Source organism: Cryptomeria japonica, chromosome 1, assembly GCF_030272615.1.
Source record: "Cryptomeria japonica chromosome 1, Sugi_1.0, whole genome shotgun sequence".
Lineage (NCBI taxonomy): Eukaryota > Viridiplantae > Streptophyta > Pinopsida > Cupressales > Cupressaceae > Cryptomeria > Cryptomeria japonica.
Window position 1 is genome coordinate 295,396,333 of NC_081405.1, and position 24,669 is coordinate 295,421,001.

At 36.5% G+C, this 24,669-nt stretch overlaps 1 protein-coding gene across 2 annotated transcripts in view; it reads left to right on the forward strand.

The window, feature by feature from the left end:
• Positions 1 to 24,669, forward strand: part of LOC131046429 (phosphoglucan phosphatase DSP4, amyloplastic) — a 213,573-nt gene that overhangs the window by 74,977 nt on the left and 113,927 nt on the right. The window contains exons 9-10 of one of the 2 annotated variants that reach the window (XM_057980162.2): positions 6,887 to 7,019; positions 10,747 to 10,806. In XM_057980162.2, the coding sequence (XP_057836145.2) occupies positions 6,887 to 7,019; positions 10,747 to 10,806 (193 nt within the window). The remainder of the gene's footprint in view (positions 1 to 6,886; positions 7,020 to 10,746; positions 10,807 to 24,669) is intronic. The other variant, XM_057980163.2, reaches the window with a different exon arrangement.

A 24,669-nucleotide genomic window follows, 5' to 3' on the forward strand; every position in this document is an offset into this window, starting at 1 on the left:
TTTTTGTTGTTTTTCTCTAGTAAACAAGAGTTTAGATATAGATCAATCCATATTATATTCATTGAAACTAGCTGAATCATGATTGTAATGCTCCTTGCACCAACAATGTGTGATAAAAAATGCTAACCTTTAGAAAAAACATATAAAGAGACTGAAAAGGGCTGTGATTTCAGAATCATTTCAATTACTTGACATGTATATTTGTGATGATGGCTTATTGAATGGATTTATTGAATATCTACCAGGTATTCCGTGGACAAATTCAATGCCTGGATGATAGTAGTTTTCTGCAATTACCTCTGTTTCTCCTTGAGAGTTTTCAATCATGTGTAATGTCCCCTTCTTCGATTTAGACATTTGGGGAAATGTCATTGGCCTATTTTATTCCTATAGGCTAATTCAGATAATTAAATAAGGGAGTATTTTTAATCACTTACATTTAGTTGCTTTAAGTTGTTGTGGCCGACTTTGTTTAATTTTTTTTTTTATAAAGTGACTAATTTAAAAAACAGAAATAAAATAAAGTCACTTTATGGGGCCGAAAGGTGACTATTTTAATAAAGGTGAATTTTAAATTATAATTTTTCAAAATTCCCAGGGAAGTTATAAAAGAGAACAAAGGAGCTCATTTTCACATCTAGGACACTTTTTTCTCTTATTGTAAAGTTTGGACCACAACTTCAACTTATCCTAGGATGAAAACCTTAGAGGTATTTGGCTTTGGAGATGAATGATTTCTTCTAGTCAAATTTATAGTGGATCCACTCAAGATTCATAGTGGAGCTTAAACAGGGAAACAATGGCAATATACCTTATGTAATGATGAGGAATAAGCTGGTGTAGGGTTGATAACACCTTGATGTTGCTATTTGTTGTGATGTATTCACACATCGCCCCATTGCAAATGGGGACCCCTACCTTTTGCTTTTAAGGGTTAGTTTTCTTGGTCTTTTAGTTTCTTGGCTATTAGTCTTTGCATTGAAGGGTCGCCAGAGGGCTCATTAGGATAGGATGGCCTGCTTAGGCTCAAATTGGTCAGTAGGTGGGCCAGGTCGGGGTCTCTGTTGAAAGCTTGCTTCTAAGGTTAAGTGTTGATTGAGTTTGGGAAAATCTTTGTATCATGCTAGGAATCCCGCCTTTAAGACCTAGGGCATTTAGTTAGGAAAGTGAATGGAGGTATGTGAGCAGGTGTTCTCAAGGATTCTTCCCTTTGAGGGTTTTGCGATTGGTCTGGTTGAGGAATGGTGAAGTTCTAGGCATTGATTGATGTGAAACTGACCTATTTATTCTTGGAAAATGCCTAATGATCAAGTCTAGACTTGAAAATTTGGAGAAAGGTCAAGAATTTGAGCACAATTGCCAAATTCGCTCCTGACCCTTCCAAAGGGACATGAGCGAATTTCCTTAGAATCCTCTTTTGCTCCTAGTCTAGACCTCAAAGCTTACTCCTACACCTTGACCGAGTGAGGAATGACCTGTTTTTGCCTTGTGAACAAGTTGGAACGAGATGGAATGAGGAAATTCAGCCTAAAACATCAATTTCGCTCCTGACCCTTCCAAAGGGTCCAGAGCGAAATCCTTAGAAAGGCCTAATTTGTCATCAAAAGGCATTGACTTGACATCACCTTGAAGGCAAATGGACTTGATTAAGATGAAGGAAGGACCCAAAGGCCAAGTCTAAGAACAAAGTTGAAGGAAATGAGGAGAATTTGTGTAAAAAGAGAAATTTCGCTTCTGGGCCTTCCAAAGGTACCTAAGCGAAATTGTTAAGATGCACTTTTCATTCAACATTTTGACTAGGCACATCCTTAAGGTTGTTTGTTGGTGTGTCCCAAGGTGAGAACAATGTGATTGAGGGTGAGGTTTGAGTGTTTGGAAGGTATCTAAGACTAATTCCTCAAATTTGTTCCTGACCCTTCCAAAGGGTCCAGAGTGAAATCCTCCAAAAGACTTATTTCTTCACTAGGGACATCAAATGGTGGACATACATGGCAAGGAAAGGTTTCAGAAAGACAAGTCTAAAGCAAGATAAGTGAAAAGAAGGAAGAATGGGGTCTAGAGGAACCAATTCGCTCTTGACCCTTCCAAAGGGTCCAGAGCGAATTTCTCAAAAACATGTATTTTCCTCACAATTTAAAAGCAAATTGCCCTCAAGGTTTTTTCCTAAGATGGTTTGAAGCTAAACAAGCGAGCTAAGAGAAAACTCTATCAAGGACAAGCCCTATTTTCCAAATTTCACCCTTGACCCTTGGAGAGGATCCATAGCGATATTTTATTTTAGCTCCCAACCCTTCCAAAGGGTCTAGAGCGAAATCCTTAGGATGGCCTAATTTCTTGTCAAAAACATTGAGTAGACACCACTTTGAGAGGAATATGATACGATAAGGGGGAATGGACAAGTCCAAGGCAAATTGGATGTGAATTGAGACTAGAATTGCAAAATTCACTCCTGACCCTTCCAAAGGGTCTAGAGCGAAATCCTTAGGAGGACTCCTTATTTCATCTAATGCGCCCAGGAGATCTTGTTTTAGGCTAAATTTAGGGCGAATTCACTTGATGATGATAGAGGGAGATTTGAAAAGAAGATGAATGGTGTCAAAATGCAAATTTCGCTCTTGACCCTTCCAAAGGGTCCAGAGCGAAATTCCTTAAACCTCTATTTTGCTCCGTGTTTGAGACCAAGATCTTTGTTTCTAAGGCATGGTTGGGAAAGGATTGATGTGTACTTGCCTTGAAAGGTGATTTGAGGCAATAAGATGATAGAATTGAGGCTAAATTACAAATTTCGCTCCTGACCCTTCCAAAGGATCCGGAGCGAATTTTCTTGAAACCTCTTTTGCTCCCAATTTTGTGTGAAGCCTAGCATTGATTGAGGTGGATTGAACTTAGAAGCATCCTTAGGCATGCATTTGAGTGAGTTGTGGCCACAAAATGTGAAGAATTTGTCCAAAAATGCCAATTTTGCTCTTGACCCTTCTAGAGGGTCCAGAGCGAAATTCGTAGGAGGTCTAATGTTTTGCCTAGACCCTTGAGCGAAACCTATTCTTAGGCAATTTTGGAGGCGAATGATTTGATCTTGGTAAGGTGAGGTTGAAAATGAGGTCTAATTGAGCAACTTTTCCAAATTTCGCTCTTGACCCTTCCAAAGGGTCGAGAGCGAAACTCTTTCTAAGCTCCTGACCCTTCCAGAGGGTCCTCAGCGAAAATCTCATTATAGGTCTTGTCCCTGGAGAGGATCCAGAGCGCATTTTATTATAGGTCTTGTCCTTGGAGAGGTTCCAAAGCGAATTAATCTTAATGCCTTCTTATTAATGGCTTGAAGTAATAAATATCATGTTAGGTTAAATATATTATGTATACTTAATCATCTTTTGGTTTGTTTTGCAGATCAACAAGACAGGGCTAGAAGGAAGAACAAACAAGGAGGAGCTATTCAAGTTTCATCATCATTAAAGATGCCTCAAATGCATGGAGGAGGACTCAAAGTGCTTCCAAGTTGGAGGACTTAAAGTGTTCAAAGAGTTGCACGTAATAGACCAAGCTATCCTCAAGGACCTCATTCTACTACATGGAGAAACCACAAGATGGCAGTGAAGAGGGATCTTGTAAACATTTCAAGGCAAGATGAACTACTAGAGAAGGTGACTTGACCATGACTTCTTATCATCATAATGTAAAATCAGAAAGGGGAGGAACGTTATCCATCAAGTACATGAAGGACAAAGGAGGATCAACCGAGGTCAGTGCAAAGGTACATTGAAGAAGCAGATAGTTTCAGAAGAGTTGATCAAAGTTAGCTTCTCAGGATCACCAAATTGAGTATCAAAAGAGATATGAGCAAGTACCAGACAAGGTGGCGTCCCAGTCACTGTTCCTCTAGTCAGATAGGTCCACATCAGCATGTCCAGATTCAATGTACCCGACTCACCAGTGATGGCACAAACTTCGAGGCACCTACCCCTGACATCTATTGGTCCACTCTTATGAAATGTAATTTTCTCATTGGCTAAGGAGAGTTTGTTGTAACAAACCCTAATTAGGGTTTCCATTTTGTAATCCTAGCCATTGATTGTAAATAATTCAGAGCCATTGAATTGCAAAGAGCTCCCTATATAAAGCTCTGGCTCTTAATTTGTAAAGGTTAATAGTTAGCTAATAGAGAATAGTGAATAGTTAGGGATTAGTCAATAGTGAATAGTTAGTAAAAATAGAATAGCAATTAGAGTAGATTAGGAAGAGAAGGCAAGGAATTGTTGCCTTGATTGTAACTGAACTCCATTTTCATTGAAGTTATGGTGAAGTGTGTTGTTTCTTTGCAATATGCATGGTCTCTTATTGAATCTTCATTTTAGATGGTAAATAATTAGATTGAATGAGGGAAGTTATTGAATGCACTCGCGTGGAATCCACCTAGTTCAAACCACTGCCTCTTGTTGATTGTAAGTGCGCCCTGCGTCGTCAACTGGCATTGAATGAGCTTAGTCTCGAGTCGTTACGCGTCTATTGTTCATGCATTAACTTGAATGGTGATCAATGTCATATGGTGTAACGATTTGAACATATTCGAAGCATCCCTTAGAAGATCGCACTGAGCTGGTGTTGAATTGTTCAGTTTGATGGTGAGACCTAGCCCAGTAGGACTCCACCTAGTTGTTCATCCATCTTCTTGCATTCTAGGTCTTAGATTAGATTCTCCAAACCCTGTATCTTTTGATATTTCTTTATCTTCCAGCTAGTAGATAGGATTCGAGTTCCAACAGATTAAACGCTCAGGCAGTCGAATGTAAGTCCCCTTGTTAATCTAGCATAATCACATCACACCAACAAAGCTTATCCACACGCAAAGACCCTACTTATAAGAACCTTGGAGTCTTCTTGAATGATCCTTAGGCGAAATCTTTAGCATTTGTGGAAACTTTGTTCAAGAGAGGATAAGATACCTTGGTATTTTATTCTGTGTTCGCATGTGCATGAAAAACACATCTACACTATCTAACTATCATAACAAAACTGAACACCCACTAAGGGCACACTAAAAAATAAAAAACTGCTGATCATTGAGATTTGTCTAAGTTTGAAAATATTTAAGTTCCTCCAAAGCCAGAATTTGCATTGCAACTCCCAAAGATCTGAAACCCATCTCAAACATCTTGACAATATACATGAAATAAATAAGAAAATAATTATGCAATATAAATATCACTTATACTTAAATGTTTATTTCATGTACGACCTCCTACATGAGCCCCTTCTACAGGCACAATTCAACAATGTTGTATGGCCACACAAACAACCAATCTACCTTTTAAATACTGTATGGCTTGCAAGAACAAACTAGAATGACTGGTTAGAACACAAAATTTAGTCTCAAACCTCCAATGATGAACTCCTCCAACGGTACAGCCTAGCACAAATGAAAGGTACGGCCATCATAGTTAAATTCTTGTATCTTATTTAAAAAAACTTTCAAAAATGTTTGGAAGACAACAAACAATCAATAACAAATCTGCAACTTCAAAAGACATCAAAATCTTCCATATCTGCAATTTAAAAAAATTAAGCTTCAATTTATAGCACAATGGTGATCTTTTTATGAATCATTTAGCTAGCTAAGAGGGTTTTCGTCCTTGAAACCAGCAACTCCAAGAGGGTTTTCGTTTTCAAGTGACAAGAAGCTTTGGAAGAACTTAGGTTCTCTCCAACAGCAAAAGCAAATAATATTTCTAATTCTAATCTTTCAAATGAGGCCTCAACCTTCTTTATATGGCTTTCTAGAGGGAAATATTCATTTTTAAAATATAAGAATTTCTTTTTTCCCCCACAAAGACCTTTTAGAATGATTATTATTATTTTTCATGTGCAAAGTCCCTCAAGCCTAGGCATCCAACATAAAACACATCTTATTACCTTTTCAATGAGCTATTAGAGTAAGTTGTTCTTTTAATATTTCCAACATTAGACAACTTAAGTTAATTAATTAAATAATAGGTCAATAACTTACCCAGGTTGCATAAAGTATCCAGATTGCATAATTATGCAATTTTAATTATCACACAGTGATATTGGAGTCACAAGATAGTCAATTGAAGCAATTAGGCGACTTACTAAAAACATCTTGCTTCTCCAAGAGAACTCGAAAGGCCAGAAACTGATTCCGAAAGCATCAAGAGGATCCATAAAACCATTTGAATTCATTGCCAACCAACAACCTTTCTGCAAGACACAACTTGAGCACTCAAGAACTTTGGACTTTGGAGTTCTCCCAACTCATCGAGGAGCTTATGGGAAAACTCTTAAACTGGGCTAAATGCCCAAAAATCAATTTTGATTAAAATGGGGACATTACAGTTTGTTGGTGTAAAATTTTGGGATTAAATTAAGCAAGATACAACAATCAATATCTACTCCTTGTAAGCATGCAAAGTGCATGAATATGTACAAAAGAGAGAAAGAAGAAATAAAAGGATTTTAATAATGTTTGTGAATGTTGAGATACACTAACCGAGCTTAAAAGTCCATTGTACAATAATATAAGTAATTGAAGTGACCAAAGCATCACCTAACAAGGAAAACAATAAAAAGACAGCTTATGAAGACATGCAAATTTTTGAAGTGAAAGCAAGTGCTATAGGATAACGTCTTATGTTTATAAGTATATCAAAGATACAAGAGAACAAAGGGAGACAACCCCTACTTTAATGTATTAGAGGGAGAAACTGTCGGACTGTTGATCAATATGAGCATAGACATGAGATTTAGTGATATCTCATATGATGTGTTCCCTTTTGTGATTATTATTCCTAATAAAATTTCTGAAAGTCATTTTTGTTGCTTTTTATTTTCTTTGACTATATTTTTAACAGCTAATGATGCTTCTCCTATACAGGGACTTCGATGCATTTGATTTGCGTATGCGGCTTCCAACTGTTGTTGGTAAACTACTGAAAGCTGTAAAACGTGGTTATGGAATAACATATGTGCATTGCACTGCTGGACTTGGCAGAGCTCCTGCTGTTACGGTGAGTCTGCAATATCTGTTAAATTCTAGTCTTGATTAGAATGAAAACCTTACATTTAAAATGATGCTAGAAGCAATACTGTTGTTCATTCCTTATAATTTAATTCAACATTTTTCGTGCAACATTTGGTTCGTAGAATTTAATACATTGATGAATTTACCAACTTTGTATCTCTTGTAATTATGTTGAAAAGCCGTAAATGTTCTTAGAATGATTGTTTGGTCGTTGACAAGTACTTACATGTGTCAGATGTTGCTGTCTGAGTTTGGGAGAAAAGTATGATGGAATGGATCTAGGAAGGATAATATTGTTGAGATAATATATATTGGAAGCAAAATGCTCTTAAATTTCATGTGTAAAATAGGCAAATTCTGTTCTACAATATTATCAATAACATGATTTTATTTGTTTCTTTTGAGCATCTTGGTTTTGACAAATTGAAAGGAAAAAGGAAATTATTATAATGCCTGTATGTGACCAAAGTAGGCCTGTGGGTCTCAATAACTACATCCAGTTATAATAGCGTGGGGAAGGCCAAACAAATAAAAAAACTTAAAAAGGAGTTCCAGAATCAATAAAAGAAGATTATTTACTTTCCAATGTGCATTGGTTTTATCATTGCCTCAAGTGGTCTAGAAGAGAATGCAAATATAGGCCATTGAGGATTCAATTTTTAGGTTGATGAAATTTATAGGCACAGAAGTAGCTTCTTTTTGCATCATCTCACAACTTTTATTAGATAGTCAGAATTGGCGTTATGCTTTATTCCTTTTTTTCTAAATATAATCAAATTTGAGAATCAATTTGAGAGTTAGCTTCAACTTTACTTTTTTGAATGAATTGAGTTAAGGGGCAGGACGCATGACATGATGTTTCAGAGATAATTCTAAAATTGTTATTATTATACAGGAATTAGATACTAGATTTTGTGATATTCATATTTAACAAATCACTAAACCACCTATATTTATGTGGCTTCACTAGGACATGTTATTCTGTGTATTTAATGGACATTAGACATACATGATATCTTAATTTAAGCACCTTTGTAACCATTAATAAATGTTAAATGGTGCCAATTAATGTTTATTGTTATAACTTATAACAAAAGATGGAATCATTTTTTTAAAAAATCAGATGGGAAAAGTGACAACTATAAGCTAAGTCACAGGATACAGCGATTTTCATGGATGAGGTCGGATTTAATCGAATTTCAAACTTCTATAAAAAAATCGAATTTAATCGAATTTCCTCTATAAAGCACTGCTATCCGCCTCTAAACACAACTCAGCTGGTCGTGGGTATTATTTGTATATGCTTTGTATCTATTGGGTCATGGGTGTCTGCAACTGCTGGGTCGCCCCCGGATTTTCTCCAACAAGGGTCGCTATTCTGATAATTTATTAGAAGTATACATATATTTAAAATTAAACAAAATTATAGAAGGCGAATTTTATCCGAATTTTTTTTCGAATTTTTCCCTTGTCGATTTTCATCCGAATTTCATGGCTGTTGAATTCGAATTCGAATTCGAACCTTGTGACTTAGACTATAAGTAATCGTCACATTACGGTGACAAGCTAATGCCTATGAAATTCATGTTAAAAACATGGTATAATAATCACATAGAAATAAGTCTTCAAGAATCCAATACCAGAATTCCCTTTTATGCTTCTTGTTGGAGTACTTGTCATGCTAGACATTTTAAAACATTAGATTGTTTCGGTTTCATTGTTTCTGTTAAGGGATTGCTATGTTTAGGACAAAGTATTTTATTAGAATCATCTCTAGAGTTAGCATCAAAAATCTATTTTAGCCATAATTATTTATACCCTGCAGTATTCTTAGTTGTCATCATTTTTGAGGAGGTGAGTGTATTTTGAGTAGGTTATTTTTAGACAACCTGGGGATCTATTGTTGGTTTGTAATTGTCCTGATTAAGAGTCTAATTGAAGATTTTTCTTGAGTTAGGGAGATTTGTTTTGTAAGCAAGCAATCTATTGTCAGGATGGGAGTGCTAGCTTTTTGATGCACTTTTCATGCATTAGTTTTATAAACATTGTAAATAAATGCTCTTGGAACTTAGTTTATCATTGTTTATGATCATTTATTCAATAAAATTTAGTAATTCCTATCTTGCTTCTTAATTGTTGTTGAGATGTTCTATTGTATTGCGCTTTTATGAGTTGAATAGCGCTTGGGATTTATAGAAAACTTTGTATTGTAGTAATTGCTTGGTCATTGTAGCTTTGAATGCAACTATAGTGTTTAGCTTATAACATCTTCACCTTGTGTGTTGAGTAGATAAATTGAATTTCAAGTGTTTTCACTATTGATTTGAGGCTTTGTATTGTGGGTTGCAATGAAGTGGATTTTGTAGCTTTGTATGCAATTCCCCTTTGTCTGATTTATCGAGTTGTTCAAAATAAGTCCATACTTTATACATACTTGCATTGCTCAGTCTTTGTTTTAGTTGAATAGTGTAGGAAAAGTATTTTACATTGGCTTTATTTTAAGTTCTTTCTATTGCATGCTTAAAGACACACCTTTAGTTTTGCTTGCTGTGTGTAAATCACCCTAGACAACACTACATAGACTGTAAATGGAAAGTACACATTGTTTAGATTTAGCTAGTTTTTGTTACATGGAGCTTCCCCATCTAATAAGAAGAATGTTTTTACTGTACATTTTCCATTTTGTGTTGCACCAAAAGACGTGAATTAAAATCCCAACACTATTTAAACTTATGATTCAACAATCATATTGTAGAATTTTGTTGTACAAAATTGAAAATTGTTTCTAGATGCTGTTTGTGTTAGTAAATACAATTATATAAAAAGAAAACAACCATACGTTTCACAATGGTATTGAAATAACATATTCATCCAATAGTAGGCATGAGCTTTCCACAGTCCATGTAGTATGTGCAAGAGTTTTATGGAAAAACTGTGCATGTTTTTAGAATTGATGTTTTAGAAAACTCTTGCACATATTCGTCTAATTCTAAAAAATTAACTAGAATATTTGCAAAATAAATACTATATCAAGGTCTCATCAAGATGATAAACTTAGATAAGAATATTAGAGACCAATTTAAAGTCTAGTTTTAGGTTCGCTAATTTATGATTTGGGATCATGATTGGGACTTTGTTATAGGCTATCCAGATTGATCATGGATGGGCTTCTGTTTTTGTTTATAGAAAAGTCTATGATATTGGTCATAAACATGTAAAGCACTATTTCAAATAAACCTATTTGGATAGATTATATTAAAGTTTGAGGAGGCTAATGCCCACACATATATCCCCCCAAAAAATAATTCAAGAACCCTACCTTACGTGATCTCTATTAATTCTATCTTGATTCCTGTGTGTTCCTTAGGTTAATTTCCATGACATGGATCTTAGCAAGAATTTAGCCATAACAAATGTAGCTTATAACTGAAAGAACAAACAAACTAAACAAATATTTGATAGAGCATTTCAAAACAATAATGCCTTAATGACACTTCCCATTGGCATGTTGCATATGGTGGTTTTACAATTTTCCTAAATTACAAACATAATTAAATGTATACTATATGTGAGTTTGAACATCCAAGTCATCATCTATTGTTCTAAAATCTTGGTAGACCAATTTTGTCATTATTTTTTTCCTCTTTGTTCTATTGCTCACATATTGAATATTCAGGTGAACTCTTTTTTTATTTGTTTTTTCCTACTTGTAGTTGGCATACATGTTTTGGATTCGAGGTTACAAATTGAAGGATTCGAACAAATTGTTACAGGTATTCTTTATAACTTTGTAGGAAGCATCCTTTTTAAATATATATTAATATGATATAACATTTCTAAATTATAAAATAAGACAAAAAAAGAATTACCATTATATTATAAATTATGGCTTATGTTAGAAGCTAAAACAGGTTATTAAATTTAATTTCTTACATTCAACAGATTTGAAATGAAAATGGATGGGATGATTTTTTAAAGATTGCATGTTTATCTTTATGGGTGATTTAGGGTTGCAATGTGTCACTTGCCCCTGAAATACAGCCATCACTAGCCAAAACGAAGAGACAGAAACTGAGTGTAAATGGTAGGGCTCAACCAACTGGCACTCAATTTGTCTGTACATTAGATGCAAGTATTTATTCTATTCTTCATAGAAATTGATACATAAACAACTTACATGGAGCTTTCAAAATGTGGAATAAGGGATGGCTGAGCCCATTTCCACAGGTCCACCAACAGACTCATTAACAACAAAATTGAGATTAGAAACATGTATTATTGTAAACAAAGTGAGGTGTAGTCTGATCACCTCTTTATACTAGGTATTCAAATCCAAGCTATAGGACTACAGATGATCTTCCCTCCATCCATCGACAAACTTCGTTACGGAACGACTAAAGAGAACTTTAAAACAGGAAACAATGCAGCCCTCAGTTGTTCAATCTGTATAAATGTTGTGGATTTCGTATTTTAAGTTTCTGGAGTGAGGCAGCCAAACCTTTTAGGTTCAAAACCCATCTTCTCAGACAGTCCTGTGCCTTTTGAAAGATGCAAATGCATACACCCAACTCCATGAAAGCTAGCTTATCAGTGGATTTTCATTTATATTATACATTGCCTAGGGCAGGGAATGCAATATTTCTTAAAGCGTCCAATAGATCATCACAATGCACCAATTGGAGGTCTTTCTGATATTGTGTTGAATCTGCATTGTGGCTTTGTAGTGCTTCCAGCCACTCCTGGACTTCCTGAATTTCCTGCCATGGTGTCATCACCTTCTCCCCACTGTTATGTTGTCATTTTTGAGCAGCTGATGCACATTTCAGGGGATACACAGATCACTCAAAAGAAGCCTTTCAATAATCCAATTATACACCTGATTTTTAATGTTGGTTGCAAGTCATCGTCAATTGAGGCTTGGATGTGCTCCATGCTAATGTTTGTTATCCCACTATCAGTTCACATATGCAATCATGGCCAGATTATCTCTGGTCAATTCAAAATGTGTTTTTGAATTGCTTATCACACATCACAGAACCATGGTTGTCCTTAACACTGTTAACTACTCTCTGCCATGGTCCTCCTTGGCACTTCCCACCTGTCTTCAAGCTGTAGATTGCTCAATACATGCAATGCTTTGTTCACCACTTGAGTGCTTTGATCAATCAGTTGATCTATCCAAGAATCAGTTGCCTTGGCTTTTTGAGCAGCTTTCTCCAATTGCTTAATAGATTCTTTAGAAGTGGAGGAGGTGAAAGGATCAACCTGTTTTGAAGAGTTAGTGATCTTTTGGATCACTGTGATGATCTGTGAATTCTTTTCTTTGAGCTCATTTTTCTTTGCCAAGAGTTCATCATAACTCTGGACCAGCGAAGCCACCAAATCCTAAGCATCATGCATAATACCTTCATGCATCTGCTTTCCAAGCTCTACTCTTGTGAGCCTATAATCTGACAACTGCATTTCTTCTGGCGGTTTCTCCACTAAAGGCTCTGCCACTTCTGCATACTTCATTTTATTATTATCCACTACCACCCGTGAGATTGTCTTTGCCTTCTTAATAACCCTTGGCTTAGGTTTCTTGAGCTTCTGGAAATCAAATATGTCAGGAGAGATCTCTTGCTTCTTCCTCTTGGGAGTGATTGAACTCAACCATGGAGGTAGTTCTAATGAGTTCATATCTGAGACAACAACTGTGGTTTGTGAAGAAACAAGCTCCGCATGTACTACAATTGTCACTCTAGGAGAAGTCTCTGTTTGGACAGCTACGAGCGTTTGTTTAGGTGGCAAATCATGACTAGCTTCAGTCATGAATTTGTCAAAACTTATGGCAGAAGTATCAACCTCAGGAAGAGATATGCTGGACAAGATGGCATATGAGGGATTTGCATCAAAGAAATTCTCCAAGCCACGATGAGAAGCTTCAATAGGTACTTCTGAGTGCATAGTAGGAGGGGATCATGCTGCACTTTCTTCATGCTCTTCGCCTTCTGGGTCAATAACATGAATCTGCACCTGTGGTTTCTTCTTCCCTTTCAATGATATGTTTGGTGGAGGAATGACCAAAGCCTTGGTCACCCTCAGCTTGATTTTGGTGCCTGAAGAAGAAGCACCTTCTTTGGACTTGATTCTGACCTTCGATCTACACCCAACTGGTCCAGCTAAATCACCTTCTGCTCCAACCTTAATCTTAATAATTTTGACGTCATTGTTCTTTAGCCAAGCATTGGTGTTGGCAACGATAGGCTGAAACCTGTCAAAAATAGAAGTACACTCCTTTTGTGACCATTGAGGAGAGGGAAGAGGAGCTTCTGCAACTCTTTGCTCTATATATTCTGGGTCAAGAATTTTCCCATCATCCACCATTCCTTCTAGGATCTTGGTTAGATCCAGATCTACAGTCTGCTCCAAGGTGAGCTTGTTGTAATCCATTCTTCTTATGTCTTATTTTGTGTGAAGATCAACCCATACGTCCTCAAGGCGATGAACATGAGTGAAGGCTCTCTTGATTTTGTCCTTCATCCCTCGATAATCAAAATCTTTCTTTTCTTTGAACTTCCTCAACTTGATTTCTTGAAGTTCAGTCTCCATTGCCTTGGCTCTTATTAAGGTGGTCAAGGAATACCAACCAATCTGCAATGGATTGTGAGAGGAAATATTGATACCTTTATGATTGGCAAACTGGACTGCATGAACTGCCATCAGTTGTCTAGCCAACTTCATCAAAATGATCTTATTGGTGGGATATTTGGGTAGCATGTATGACTGACCTTCAAAACATCCAACACCCATGTAGGTGAAAGTTGGGAACTGCAAGAACAAACATCCATACTCATTCACCTTCCTCCATGCTGCCTCTGACACTCTCTTGTTCTTGAGTGTTTTGTCAAATAAGCACATGAAATGGCCAAAGAAAGCATCTTGCACTCTTTTGTAATGAATTCTATTGGGCCTTAGAGTGAGTTGCTCATAATACCTCCATACTAGTACCAGCGATTTGTTACCTTTGGTAGAAAGACCAGGAAACTGTCTAAGCAACGCTGCTATGTACACCAAGTATGAATTCATTTAAAAGGTGAGGGTAGTTGGGACTTGTGGTAGCTGCTCACATAGGTTGTCACTGATAACTTCACGCCAGAAGATGTGAGATTGCCTTTTTCTCATGACTAAAATGTACTTGTACATCCAGGTCTCGAACACATTGAAGTGCTTCAATCCCATTCTTCTGTTGAGAAGTGTGATCATATCATTGACTTCTTCAATGAAATTAAATTGATACAACTTGGGCCATCTTGTGAAACCAGTCCTAGGAGTCTTGAGCCATTTAGAGTCGATGTGTCTAATGCAGTCTGGCCTTCTTTGATTATAATGATCTAGAGCACTCTTCATAGAGATGTCTGCATACACAGGAGTAGTGGTGTTGATGTGTCTTTTGTACATGACCAAACACAGAATGAAATACCCAGAGGTATCTTATCCTCTCTTGAATAAAGCTCCCCGAATGCTGAAGATTTCGCAGAAGGATCAATCGGAAAAACTCCAAGGTTCTGTTATGTAGGTTCTCTACGTGTGGATAAGCACCAGTGGTCATTGTTTTTGCTATTTTACAAGGGGCCTTACGTACTTTCTAAGAAAGCTTGTTCTTGCATCTGCTTTTCAATGAGGAAACTGAATTCTCCTAATACTAACTGATGTTTCAAAAAAGAGCAAAAGATAGGGGGTTTAAGAAGGCGATGCTAAACTAATCCTAGGAATGACTAAATGAGGATTGGTCTTGGTAAAACTCTACCAATTTCAGTATTGCCAAAAGATTACAACTCTACTGGAATTGGTGCGATCTTTTGAGGGGATTCAGTGATTTTCGAATCATCAATGGGATAGATACTATCACTAAGATACATATCAATATCTCCAATAATGATTGAACTCTTAAACAATCTTAATATCTCCAGTTGACCACACAAGGCGTGCTTACAATCAGTAAGGAGCTAGTGGTTTGGACTATGAGTTTTACCAAAGATCAAGCACAACATTCGTCCTTCAATCTAATTCTAAAACTTAAGTATTCTCGTTACTAAGAGTGATTCAAGAAGATAAACAACCATGCAAATAGCCAGAAGGATTGCAATAAAACACCATAACTTCAATATTTCATTGATCTTATAGCAAAATAAAACAACAATTGTTCAACTTTCTTTCTTCACTACTTCTTTCTCTGTTGCTAACAATCTTAGTCTTTTTCTCTTTTTTCTCTTTTCTACGTCTTGGACACACTTTGTTAGGCCCCCTTCCATCATGATCATGCAAATTTGCTCTCCAAGTCGACATATAACTCAAGGTTTTTTGAAAAATAGAGTTTTACATGAATTTCGCTCTGGACCCTTTGGAAGGGTTAGGAGCGAAATTCACACCCTTAGGCCATGATCCTGACTTCATTTTTCCTATTTCCTCATTCAAACAAGTGCTTTTACCTTCCTTCAAGCCTAGGAATGGGCTAGCTCAGAGTTTGGGTCAAGATGGATTGTCTTGTGGAGGAATTCGCTCTGGACCCTTTGGAAGGGCCAGGAGTGAAATCCTTGTCTTGGCATGATTTCCTCTAAGATTGACTTGACTTTACCTCTAGACTCATCCCTTGATGCATAACTTATCCATTTCCTTGCCAATTCACTCAACAGTTCTTGAAATCGCCTCTTGAATCTTTACTTTGCCAGTGGCTCTGTTTAATCGACTCCGACTCGACAAAAGATAAGACTTTGACTCGAAAACCAACAACCCTGACCTATCTTGACTTACGACTTTTATCCCTTTTGCACAATTTATCCATTTTCCATCTCCTGAAAGGCAAGATCCTTCTAAGATAAGACGGGGTTCAAGGTAGACAACATATGACTTTCCCAAGCCTAGGTCAAGTTTAGCTCTGAAAGACACCCTGGATGAGCTTTTCGAAGGAAACCTTAATCTACCCAGCCCGCGACCACTAACTCGCCCAAAACACCTAGCAAGTAGAGAAAAAAACACCTAGCTAAGGGAAAGCAAACCCAAGAAAAAAGAGGGGGGTCCCCATCTTGATGGGGCGATGTGTGAAATGGTCACAACAAGTGGGAACTTTGAAGATCTTGTCGATAGTCTCTGCATGTAACCTGACTATGACATTGCCATCGTCATCTTTGATCGTCCTAGACCCGTTGTCAGAATGAGCAGTGCATGCAAGCACAAACTCAGGCTACAAAGCAGCCACTATGAAGGTGGAGACCAAGTGGATGTGACTATTCAAGAGTAGCTGCATGCCGTGGGTTATGGAACCTTTTGTTCTTTTCAGAAATTCAGACATGTCAACATGTCCAATTTCTGTGTCCTTGATCTCATCCACTAGAGAGCTCAGTTGAGAAGGAGGGATCTCATTTTGATATTTATCATATTTATGTTTCATCTTCTTGTTGGGAGGAGATGCTGGTTGTTCTGTTATCAACAAGAATCTGCAACACTGTGATGAAAACTCAAAAGAGTAAGAACATCTTCAAAGGCTATTGGGGAAGCCATGATGTCAAGACTTGGAAAGATTAATGCTCAAACCTAAACTTACTTGGGTATTTATCATGAGATAATTGGGACCAACAAAAAGATGCTTTGTGGATAAGCTTTGGATAGCGACAAGAGTGAAATTCAGATCTCGGAGGGTCAACTGCAAGTAGAATGGAATCAAGGAAACCTTCACAACTCGCTCTTGTAATCGGGTCTTTAGGACCCGACTGCAAGTGTGAGTATATTGCTTGAAAAGTGAGAGGTAATGGACCCGATTGCATATGAATAGCATGCAATGTAACTTTTTGGGAGCACTTTGAGTGTGAATAGGTATGATGCATGGTAAGAAAAATCATAGTTTGCACTTGAAATCGGATCATGGGGATTTGATAGCAAGTAAGCGAGTCTAACACATTTGGAAACTACTTGCAATTGGGTTTCTAAGGCACGATCGCAAGTGATATCTTGTAACCGCAAAAGGGGAAGATTATAAACTCGCAACACATAACAAGAGACATAAGTTTACTTGTAATCAAGTCCCTAGGACTCAATTGCAACTGAACATAAGTGAGACAATGAACTTGCAATCATATCCAAAGAAACTCGATGGCAACTTGAAGGCAAAACGCGAGGAAAATATAATAATGAGCACTTGTAATCGAGTCTCTAGGACCCGACTGCAAGTGAACATTTTACTATTGCAAGAAGAAGAACAGGCTTGCAATCGGGTTTGTAAGGCCTAATTACAAGTGCTCATCACTTGAATCGATTAAGCTAATGAATGCTTTTGAAAGGCGATTAATAAGAAACTTGCAGCTAACTTGTAAAAGCCCGATTATGAGCATCAATGGAAGATTGAGAGGCACACACATATGAACTAGGAAATACTTGGAGCGAAAATTATGAACAAATACGAGCTTGCAATCAAGTTTCAAAAACCTGAATGTAAGCTTCAAACGCTCCAAAGTTACAACAAAACCTATGAACGTGGGCAAGAAACGGCTATGCACAAGGAAAGATGTCATAGATTTCAAAGACCATTACAATAAAAAACGAACTAAAGATATCAAAGACCATTAGCAATCAAAAACGAACTAAGGGAAGGAAAAACACAAGAAAGCATCTCACGAACATGAAGGAAAAGAAACGCAAATGCCAAGAAAGAAAAAACTCTTACCTCAAAAGCGGAAAGGAAATGCAGTGACCCGATCGAAACCTTTCACGCAACAAGGAGAACACAATGATTCTCCTCCAAAGCTCATATAAAGGAAGGAAGAAGAGTCCTTGCCAATGACAAAAACAAACTGATTCCCCTTACTTCGCATGGATTATGAGGCAAGAATGGTTCGGGTTTCAAAAGTAAAAGATATGAAAAAAGAAAGCTTCTTGTAGATGGGTCTTTGATCCCAGACAACAACTCATTGCGAAATAAAGAAAGCATTCAAAAATTTACTTGTAATCGGGTATTAGGGACCCGATTGCAAGTAAGTAAAATTACACTCGCAATGCTTTTAAAAAGCTCCCTTACTTGCAATGAGATACTAGAAACCCAATTTTGAACTAAGAGGGGCAAAAATCAAAACCGAAAATAACTGAAACTCTAACAAGGATGATCAAAAACTCACAAAAACGACTAGACACCAATCAAGACAAAATTTTGACCTTGAAAGACATGCCTTAGAGAAATAATAATATGAATTCTTAAGGAAAATTTCATAGGGGTTGCCTTATGTTTGATTTACAAAAATGAGGACAACCTTCTTTAAAATGTAAGTAGGATCTTCCATCATTTGAAATGCCACTGTGGTCCTTGAACAAACACTTCGCAACAACCAATCCTGGATTCCCATGGGAATCTCCACGAAAATTTATCTAGACTATTTTTAAGGGAGGTCTACAATGTATACTATTTTGCCATTTTAAGTTTTTCTTTCTTGTTGATTATCTTCTTAATGTAAAATTTTCATTGCATGTTATGTGCATCAAACCAATAGTTGTTGAATTTCGATCATTGGGGGAACGCAACATTAGAGAAAAAAATCTATTTATTATAATGAGGATTCCTTGCTTCTGAAATAAGTATAACTATGCTCATCTTTGTTGTAAAATTTGAGAACCTGGAAATCATAGAAAAACATATGTTGGACTCATTGATCTAAACACCAGAGATTCAGTTATCCATAAAATGCTTGAAGCATATGCTCGGAAAATACAGAATTGTGCTTGAAAGATCCAAGGGAAGAATCAAAATAAAGAAAAGAAATAGGGATTTAACAATTCAAATCAAAACAAGAAGAAAATGAAGAAGGGAAAGAGAAAAATATTGGGAAGATCAAGAAGTTAGAGATGGGCTTAAAAAATAATAAAGGTATTCCTTTGTTGGCCTTTCAAACTGTAACCAAACATGGATTGCTGTAAATAATAAGTTGAAAAGCAATTCATTTATTTTAAAGTGAAGTCTATGCATACAATAGATGCCTTTCTGATCTTTCAAAGAATAGTTTTCCATAAATTTAAAGGTGGAAAGTTGTTTTAGACATTCTAAGGAATTATGGGATGAGCGATTCTTTTGAAATCCTCTTACACATGTTTGTCCATAGAAGCTTTCATACAATACAATAATGGGAACTGTACACTAATGATGCTAAATGGCAAGCATGTTGTTGGGTTACTGTACTTATCGACAGACCGAGGACAGATTCCAACAATGTGAAGGTTGTATAGAAGTGTAAGCACAGAAAAATGTGGATGTATTCAGATTGTTTTTTGGTCATGTAGGATATTACATAATCGTTTAAAATGATTTTGAAGTGTTTTCCCTCCTTGAAGTAGTTGACTTGGAAGGGAGTCCCTCTCTTATGAGGAGACAATCAACCCGGAAAGCTTTCAGCAGTTGGAGATTATTAATGATAATTCATTGGTCTACTAGTTAACAAATTGTCAATGCATTTAAATTGAAATTGCATTGTTTTAGAAACAATTTTTCTGTTAATATGTTTTAGTGGGAAGCAAATTAAGTTTTACATAGAAATCTGAAGCATAGTAGAAGGCCTTGACAAGATCAACATATACATAAGACTTGCTGATGGCAACGTCAACTTTATATTTGCTGGAAATTTAAGGGGAGTGACATTGGTAACAATGTAGGAGGTTGTTGGATCTGCTCAATACCATTAGGGATCGTTGCATTTGTGGTACGATTAAACAATCTATTATAGAGTCAAATGTATACTTTATCATGGCCCAACTAGAGGCAAAGCAATTCTTGTGCTAGGGATGGTTGATCAGTTGACAAACAGGATATCATACACATAAATTGATCAACAAGAGGGGCGAGTATTGATTTTTTGAGGATCTAGTCAGCAATCAATAAATCAGGTTTCACCATGCACATCAGCTAGACATGATGAAGAAAAAAATAATTTCTAATGTACCATTGGTAGACATACATCAAGTTGATCTTTCCAATGTTGACAATACATGTGTGCTAGACAGTATGGGTAAAAAATGGTTTCTAGTGTGTTGATGCGTGTTTTGTTACACTCTCCAACACAAAATAAAATACTAAGCATTCTGTCCTCTCTTGAACAATGAAACTTCAAATGTTAAACGATGTGATCAATTAAGACTACCCCAAGGTTTACAAACTTTATATCTATACAATACAATGGATAGACTCGGTGAATGATGTGATTTTCTGTTTACACAAAGGGACTTACGCTTTTCACTTCTTCAAAGCAACTGGAATTTGAACATCCAATATAGCAATTTAGGTGATGCTTTTTTCCTAAACTAACTTAAAATTCTACCAAACAATTGGAAAAAAGAATAAGGGTTAAAGAATCTAATCTAAGCCCTATGAACAATGATGATAATAGATAGTGTTTAGATAGACAAAGTCCTTACGGAATCACTTTCTGCTTAATCAGAGATAGCTTACAACGCCATAGAAAGAGTGTAATCTTCTAAGGATAGTGAAAGATTTTCAAATTGTAAACATTCACCCAAATATCCAATGCTGGCGCAATCCAAATGAACATCCACAATCGAAATATTGCTATAACGAGGTTCAAACTAACCATACACTATAATGTGTAATCAACAAACTACGGATGGTATGAACCTAGGAATTCATCAAATATCTTCACATTTCTCCATTAAAATCAATTAACTTCAACTAAAACTTGAGAAGTAGAAACCATGCAAAATGTTGAAACTTAATACAAAGATCCACCATATCTTTAGTTAAAATTATGTATCAATTTCCACATAGTCTTGGCAACAATTTTTGATCTCCTCCTCCTCCTCCTACTTCTATGTTCTAACTATTAACTTCTATTATTAACCTTTACAAATGAGAAGGCCAAGTCTTATATAGGCTTTCAATTACATAATGAAGGGTCCATATTGATTCTAAATCAATGACCAAGATAATTCAATGAAACCCTAAGGTGAGGTAGTTATAGCTACCAACTCCTTACATTTAATATCATCCAATGCGAAAATTACAAAACTTTGAATACATGTCCTTTTAGGGAAAGGACCAATGAAAATTAACATAGCCTTAATGGCACAATTTACAAGGAGTAGATGATGACATTTCATTCAATGCATCCGTATGTTCACTTATTCTCTTTTGGATGAGTTAGGTTCATTGAATCTAGACAGTGCTGACCTTGGATTGTTTTGATTGGTTGAGATGAGTAGGTACCACCTCAGCTCTTACATGCCTTGTAAGCATTCTTCTTTCTTGCTCTTTGTTTCGACTCCACTTCTATATCATCATAAAGAAGTCCCTGCATCTCTAACTTGTGATTAAATCTTCTAAAACTATTTGCTCGAGTGTGAAAACTTGTAATTTTCTCAAAATGTCTTCCTTGGTCTTCATTACGCGTTTCATCTTCATCATATTTGGAATCCTGCTTCTTGGGTATCTTTGAGCTTGATCTTCTTGTCGTAGTTGTATCCTTCGTTTTGTAATGCTCTTCCTTGTCATCTTCTTGAACATGTTGATCTCATCTTCCATCGCATTCTTGTCTTGGATATCCATGACCTTGAGCTCCTTCACATTGTTGTTGTTGGAGTTATTTACTCTCAAGCTTAAGTTTAACTTATGCTAATTATTAGGAAGTTAGGTAAACTTTATTAATATTTTATTGTTTACCTACATAAATATTTGTGCCAATATTTGGCAGGTAGTTGTACCTACCCTTGCACCTCATTGGTGCTTGCATCATAGCCTTTGCCTATAGAAGCAGGCTCAATGTACATTATTATTCATCTCATAGTTTATCATCTCATTTTTGATGAGTTATTTAGTTTTCTCTCTGTTTTTGTGAAAGTTATTGCAGGTTGGAATCCTAGCTTGAGAGCTAGGCACTAACAAGGTATCAGATTCTCTTTTCCTACATGTCTTTCCAATTGAAAATTTTCATCAAATCCTACGAGATCCGAGTGTGATTAATCGATTTTCGATTGTCGGCGTTTGAAATTTTTTAGAAAAATTTCTATTTCGCCTCATTTTTAATGGTTGTGCTCACTGTGCTTTGGAAGGTCCATTTGAGTGAGGACTGCAATTTGATTTGGGTTAAGTATTTGCCGACCCATGCATCAACTATTTCCATCAATTATGTCTTCTATCGGCTAATTCTTTTTGTGGTAGATTTTATATTCCTTCAATTATCTTGTTCATCTGCCAACAATATTTGTTTTTTTGGCTACAGTGATTGATTTATATTCATCGCATAGGAGCTAGCTATTTCTCATTGTGCAGACCATTTTTTTTTACCTTGGCGATTACAGTTTAAGCTTTCTGTAATATCATCATTACTGGTGCATTCCTTTTGGCGCATATAGTGTTGATCATGTTTGGGCACTTTATATCATTGTGCGGAGATAGTTTTGTCTGTGCATTGATCGGTCATTGGATCGGGTTGACTGCATTGGTCATATCGTTCTTGGCAAGTGTGATTGGGCACATAGAGAATTCTCTTTGCAGGCAGCTTTAGTTGTAGGTTATATTATTTTCTCCAACATCTGTGAATTTATATTCAAGGCTCCATGCTTAGTATTTGAAGGTGTTATTTACTTCTGGTACGGGCTTCACTGTTGATTTGTTTACTACGCACCTATAGATTGTGCTTTCATTATCTCCTTGCCACTCTTGTTTTACCAGCCCATATTGCTATTGGTCTTTGTTCGGGATTCTTCCTCTTCAGCGTGGTGGGGACTATTTTTTGAAGGACTGTTATTTTGATTGTATCTATATATGGGGCAAGTTTATCTTTTTGGAGGCTATATTGTTTTTAGGGAATAGTCAAAGCTTCATCAAAATGATGTTTCTAAGTCTGCATGCATGCTTGCCACTCCATCCAAAGGGAAAGGGAAGAATAAGCCCAAGACAAAATCTAGTGTGTCTTCCCCCATCTCTTCTACAGAGGCTAATCCTAAGGAGGAGAGACCAAAATACACCTATTGCAAGAAACCTGGCCATAGTGAACAAAATTGTTATAAGAAGAATAAAACCACATGTGGCTTTTTTAAGAAAGGAGGATATCTTGAACCTAATTGTTAGAAGAAGGAAATTCACGAGTAAAAGCAATTACTCAAGGAGCATCATATTTCACCTTCTTCGAGTTCACCTTCTTCAACCAAACATGAGGATACATCTCCTAAGAATTTTGGAAAGGGTCATGCCTTGATTACCACTCATGCACCTAGGGATGTTGGTTGGATCATTGATTCTGGAGCTTTAGTTCACATCGCTCGTTTAGGAGATACCTTTATTCAAGATTCTCTTAGAGCACCATTTCACGATAAACTCTTGACTGCAAGCAATCAGCTTGTTCATGTTGCTATTGTTGGTGACAATTTTTTAGATATAGGGAAAGTGCGCAATGTTCATTTGATCCCTAACATTTTTCATAATCTCCTATCAGTATATCAGATCACACATCAAGGCAACACAGTTGAGTTCACTGGAGATTCAGTGTTCATTTGTAATCCCACAAGGGAGATTTTGGTAGTTGGTAGGGCTGATCATCAGTCGAAGGTGTTTACATTTCATTGCTTCATTCATGATAATGATCCTTATATCCGCTTCACTTTGTTATCCAATGATATTGATGATGATTCATATGCTCCTTTGTCTCCTCCTCCTAGTGAGGGAGTAATTTAGATGGGTTTGTGGGCTCAATCATGGTCCCCCCGGTTAAGTTCTTTCAAAATTCTGTGATCAAAATAGAAAAGATGGAGATATGATCTGAAAGTTGTATTTTATCTGCTATAGCGTGTTTTAAAGATGCACCACACTTATCAATTTCGGTGTCTACATCCTCTTCAATGTAAGCATGCTATATAAGTGGATGAGGGGTTACATAGTGAAGAGATATGTCTTCCCACGTGGGAAGACACATCTCTTCCCTACGTACCTCTCACCACAGTATATAAACTAGTCACCGTTTACTTACCCGATCGGAAGGAGTGCGACTTGTTTGAGAATCGCTTTACCACTCGATACCATGAACGGTGTAACCGTTGGTCAAATGCGATAAGTTAACTTTGGTTTTATTTATCATTAGTTAACGTTAATATATTAGTATATGTAATCAAATTAATATATATATATATATATATATATATATATATATGGGAAGCATGAAATAGTACGACCGACGTTACAAAGTAACACTCCCTCTTAACTAGGGAGGACACATTTCATGTTAGAGAAAACATCACATTTCATCCATTGATTGTGAAGAGAGGAGATATCATCATACCATAGTGATATTCAGAGATATGGTTCAACAATGAATATCAAGTCTCATGATACTCACCATAACTCATAGTTATCAAGTAAGGTATGTGCATTGACATCAAGTCACATGATGCCTACCATACTGATAATGATTTCATGGCATGTCCACGAATATTATGTTCATAATATTCACCATGGAGATCTCTATCATAATTATGGTTTATTTAATGATATCAACCAACAGATATCTACCATAATGTCTCAGAGATATATATACTATCATGACATGTCCACAGATATCAAGTGAGATGATATCCATCAAGATAGTTAAATTGATAATTGTAAAATCGTCACCTTA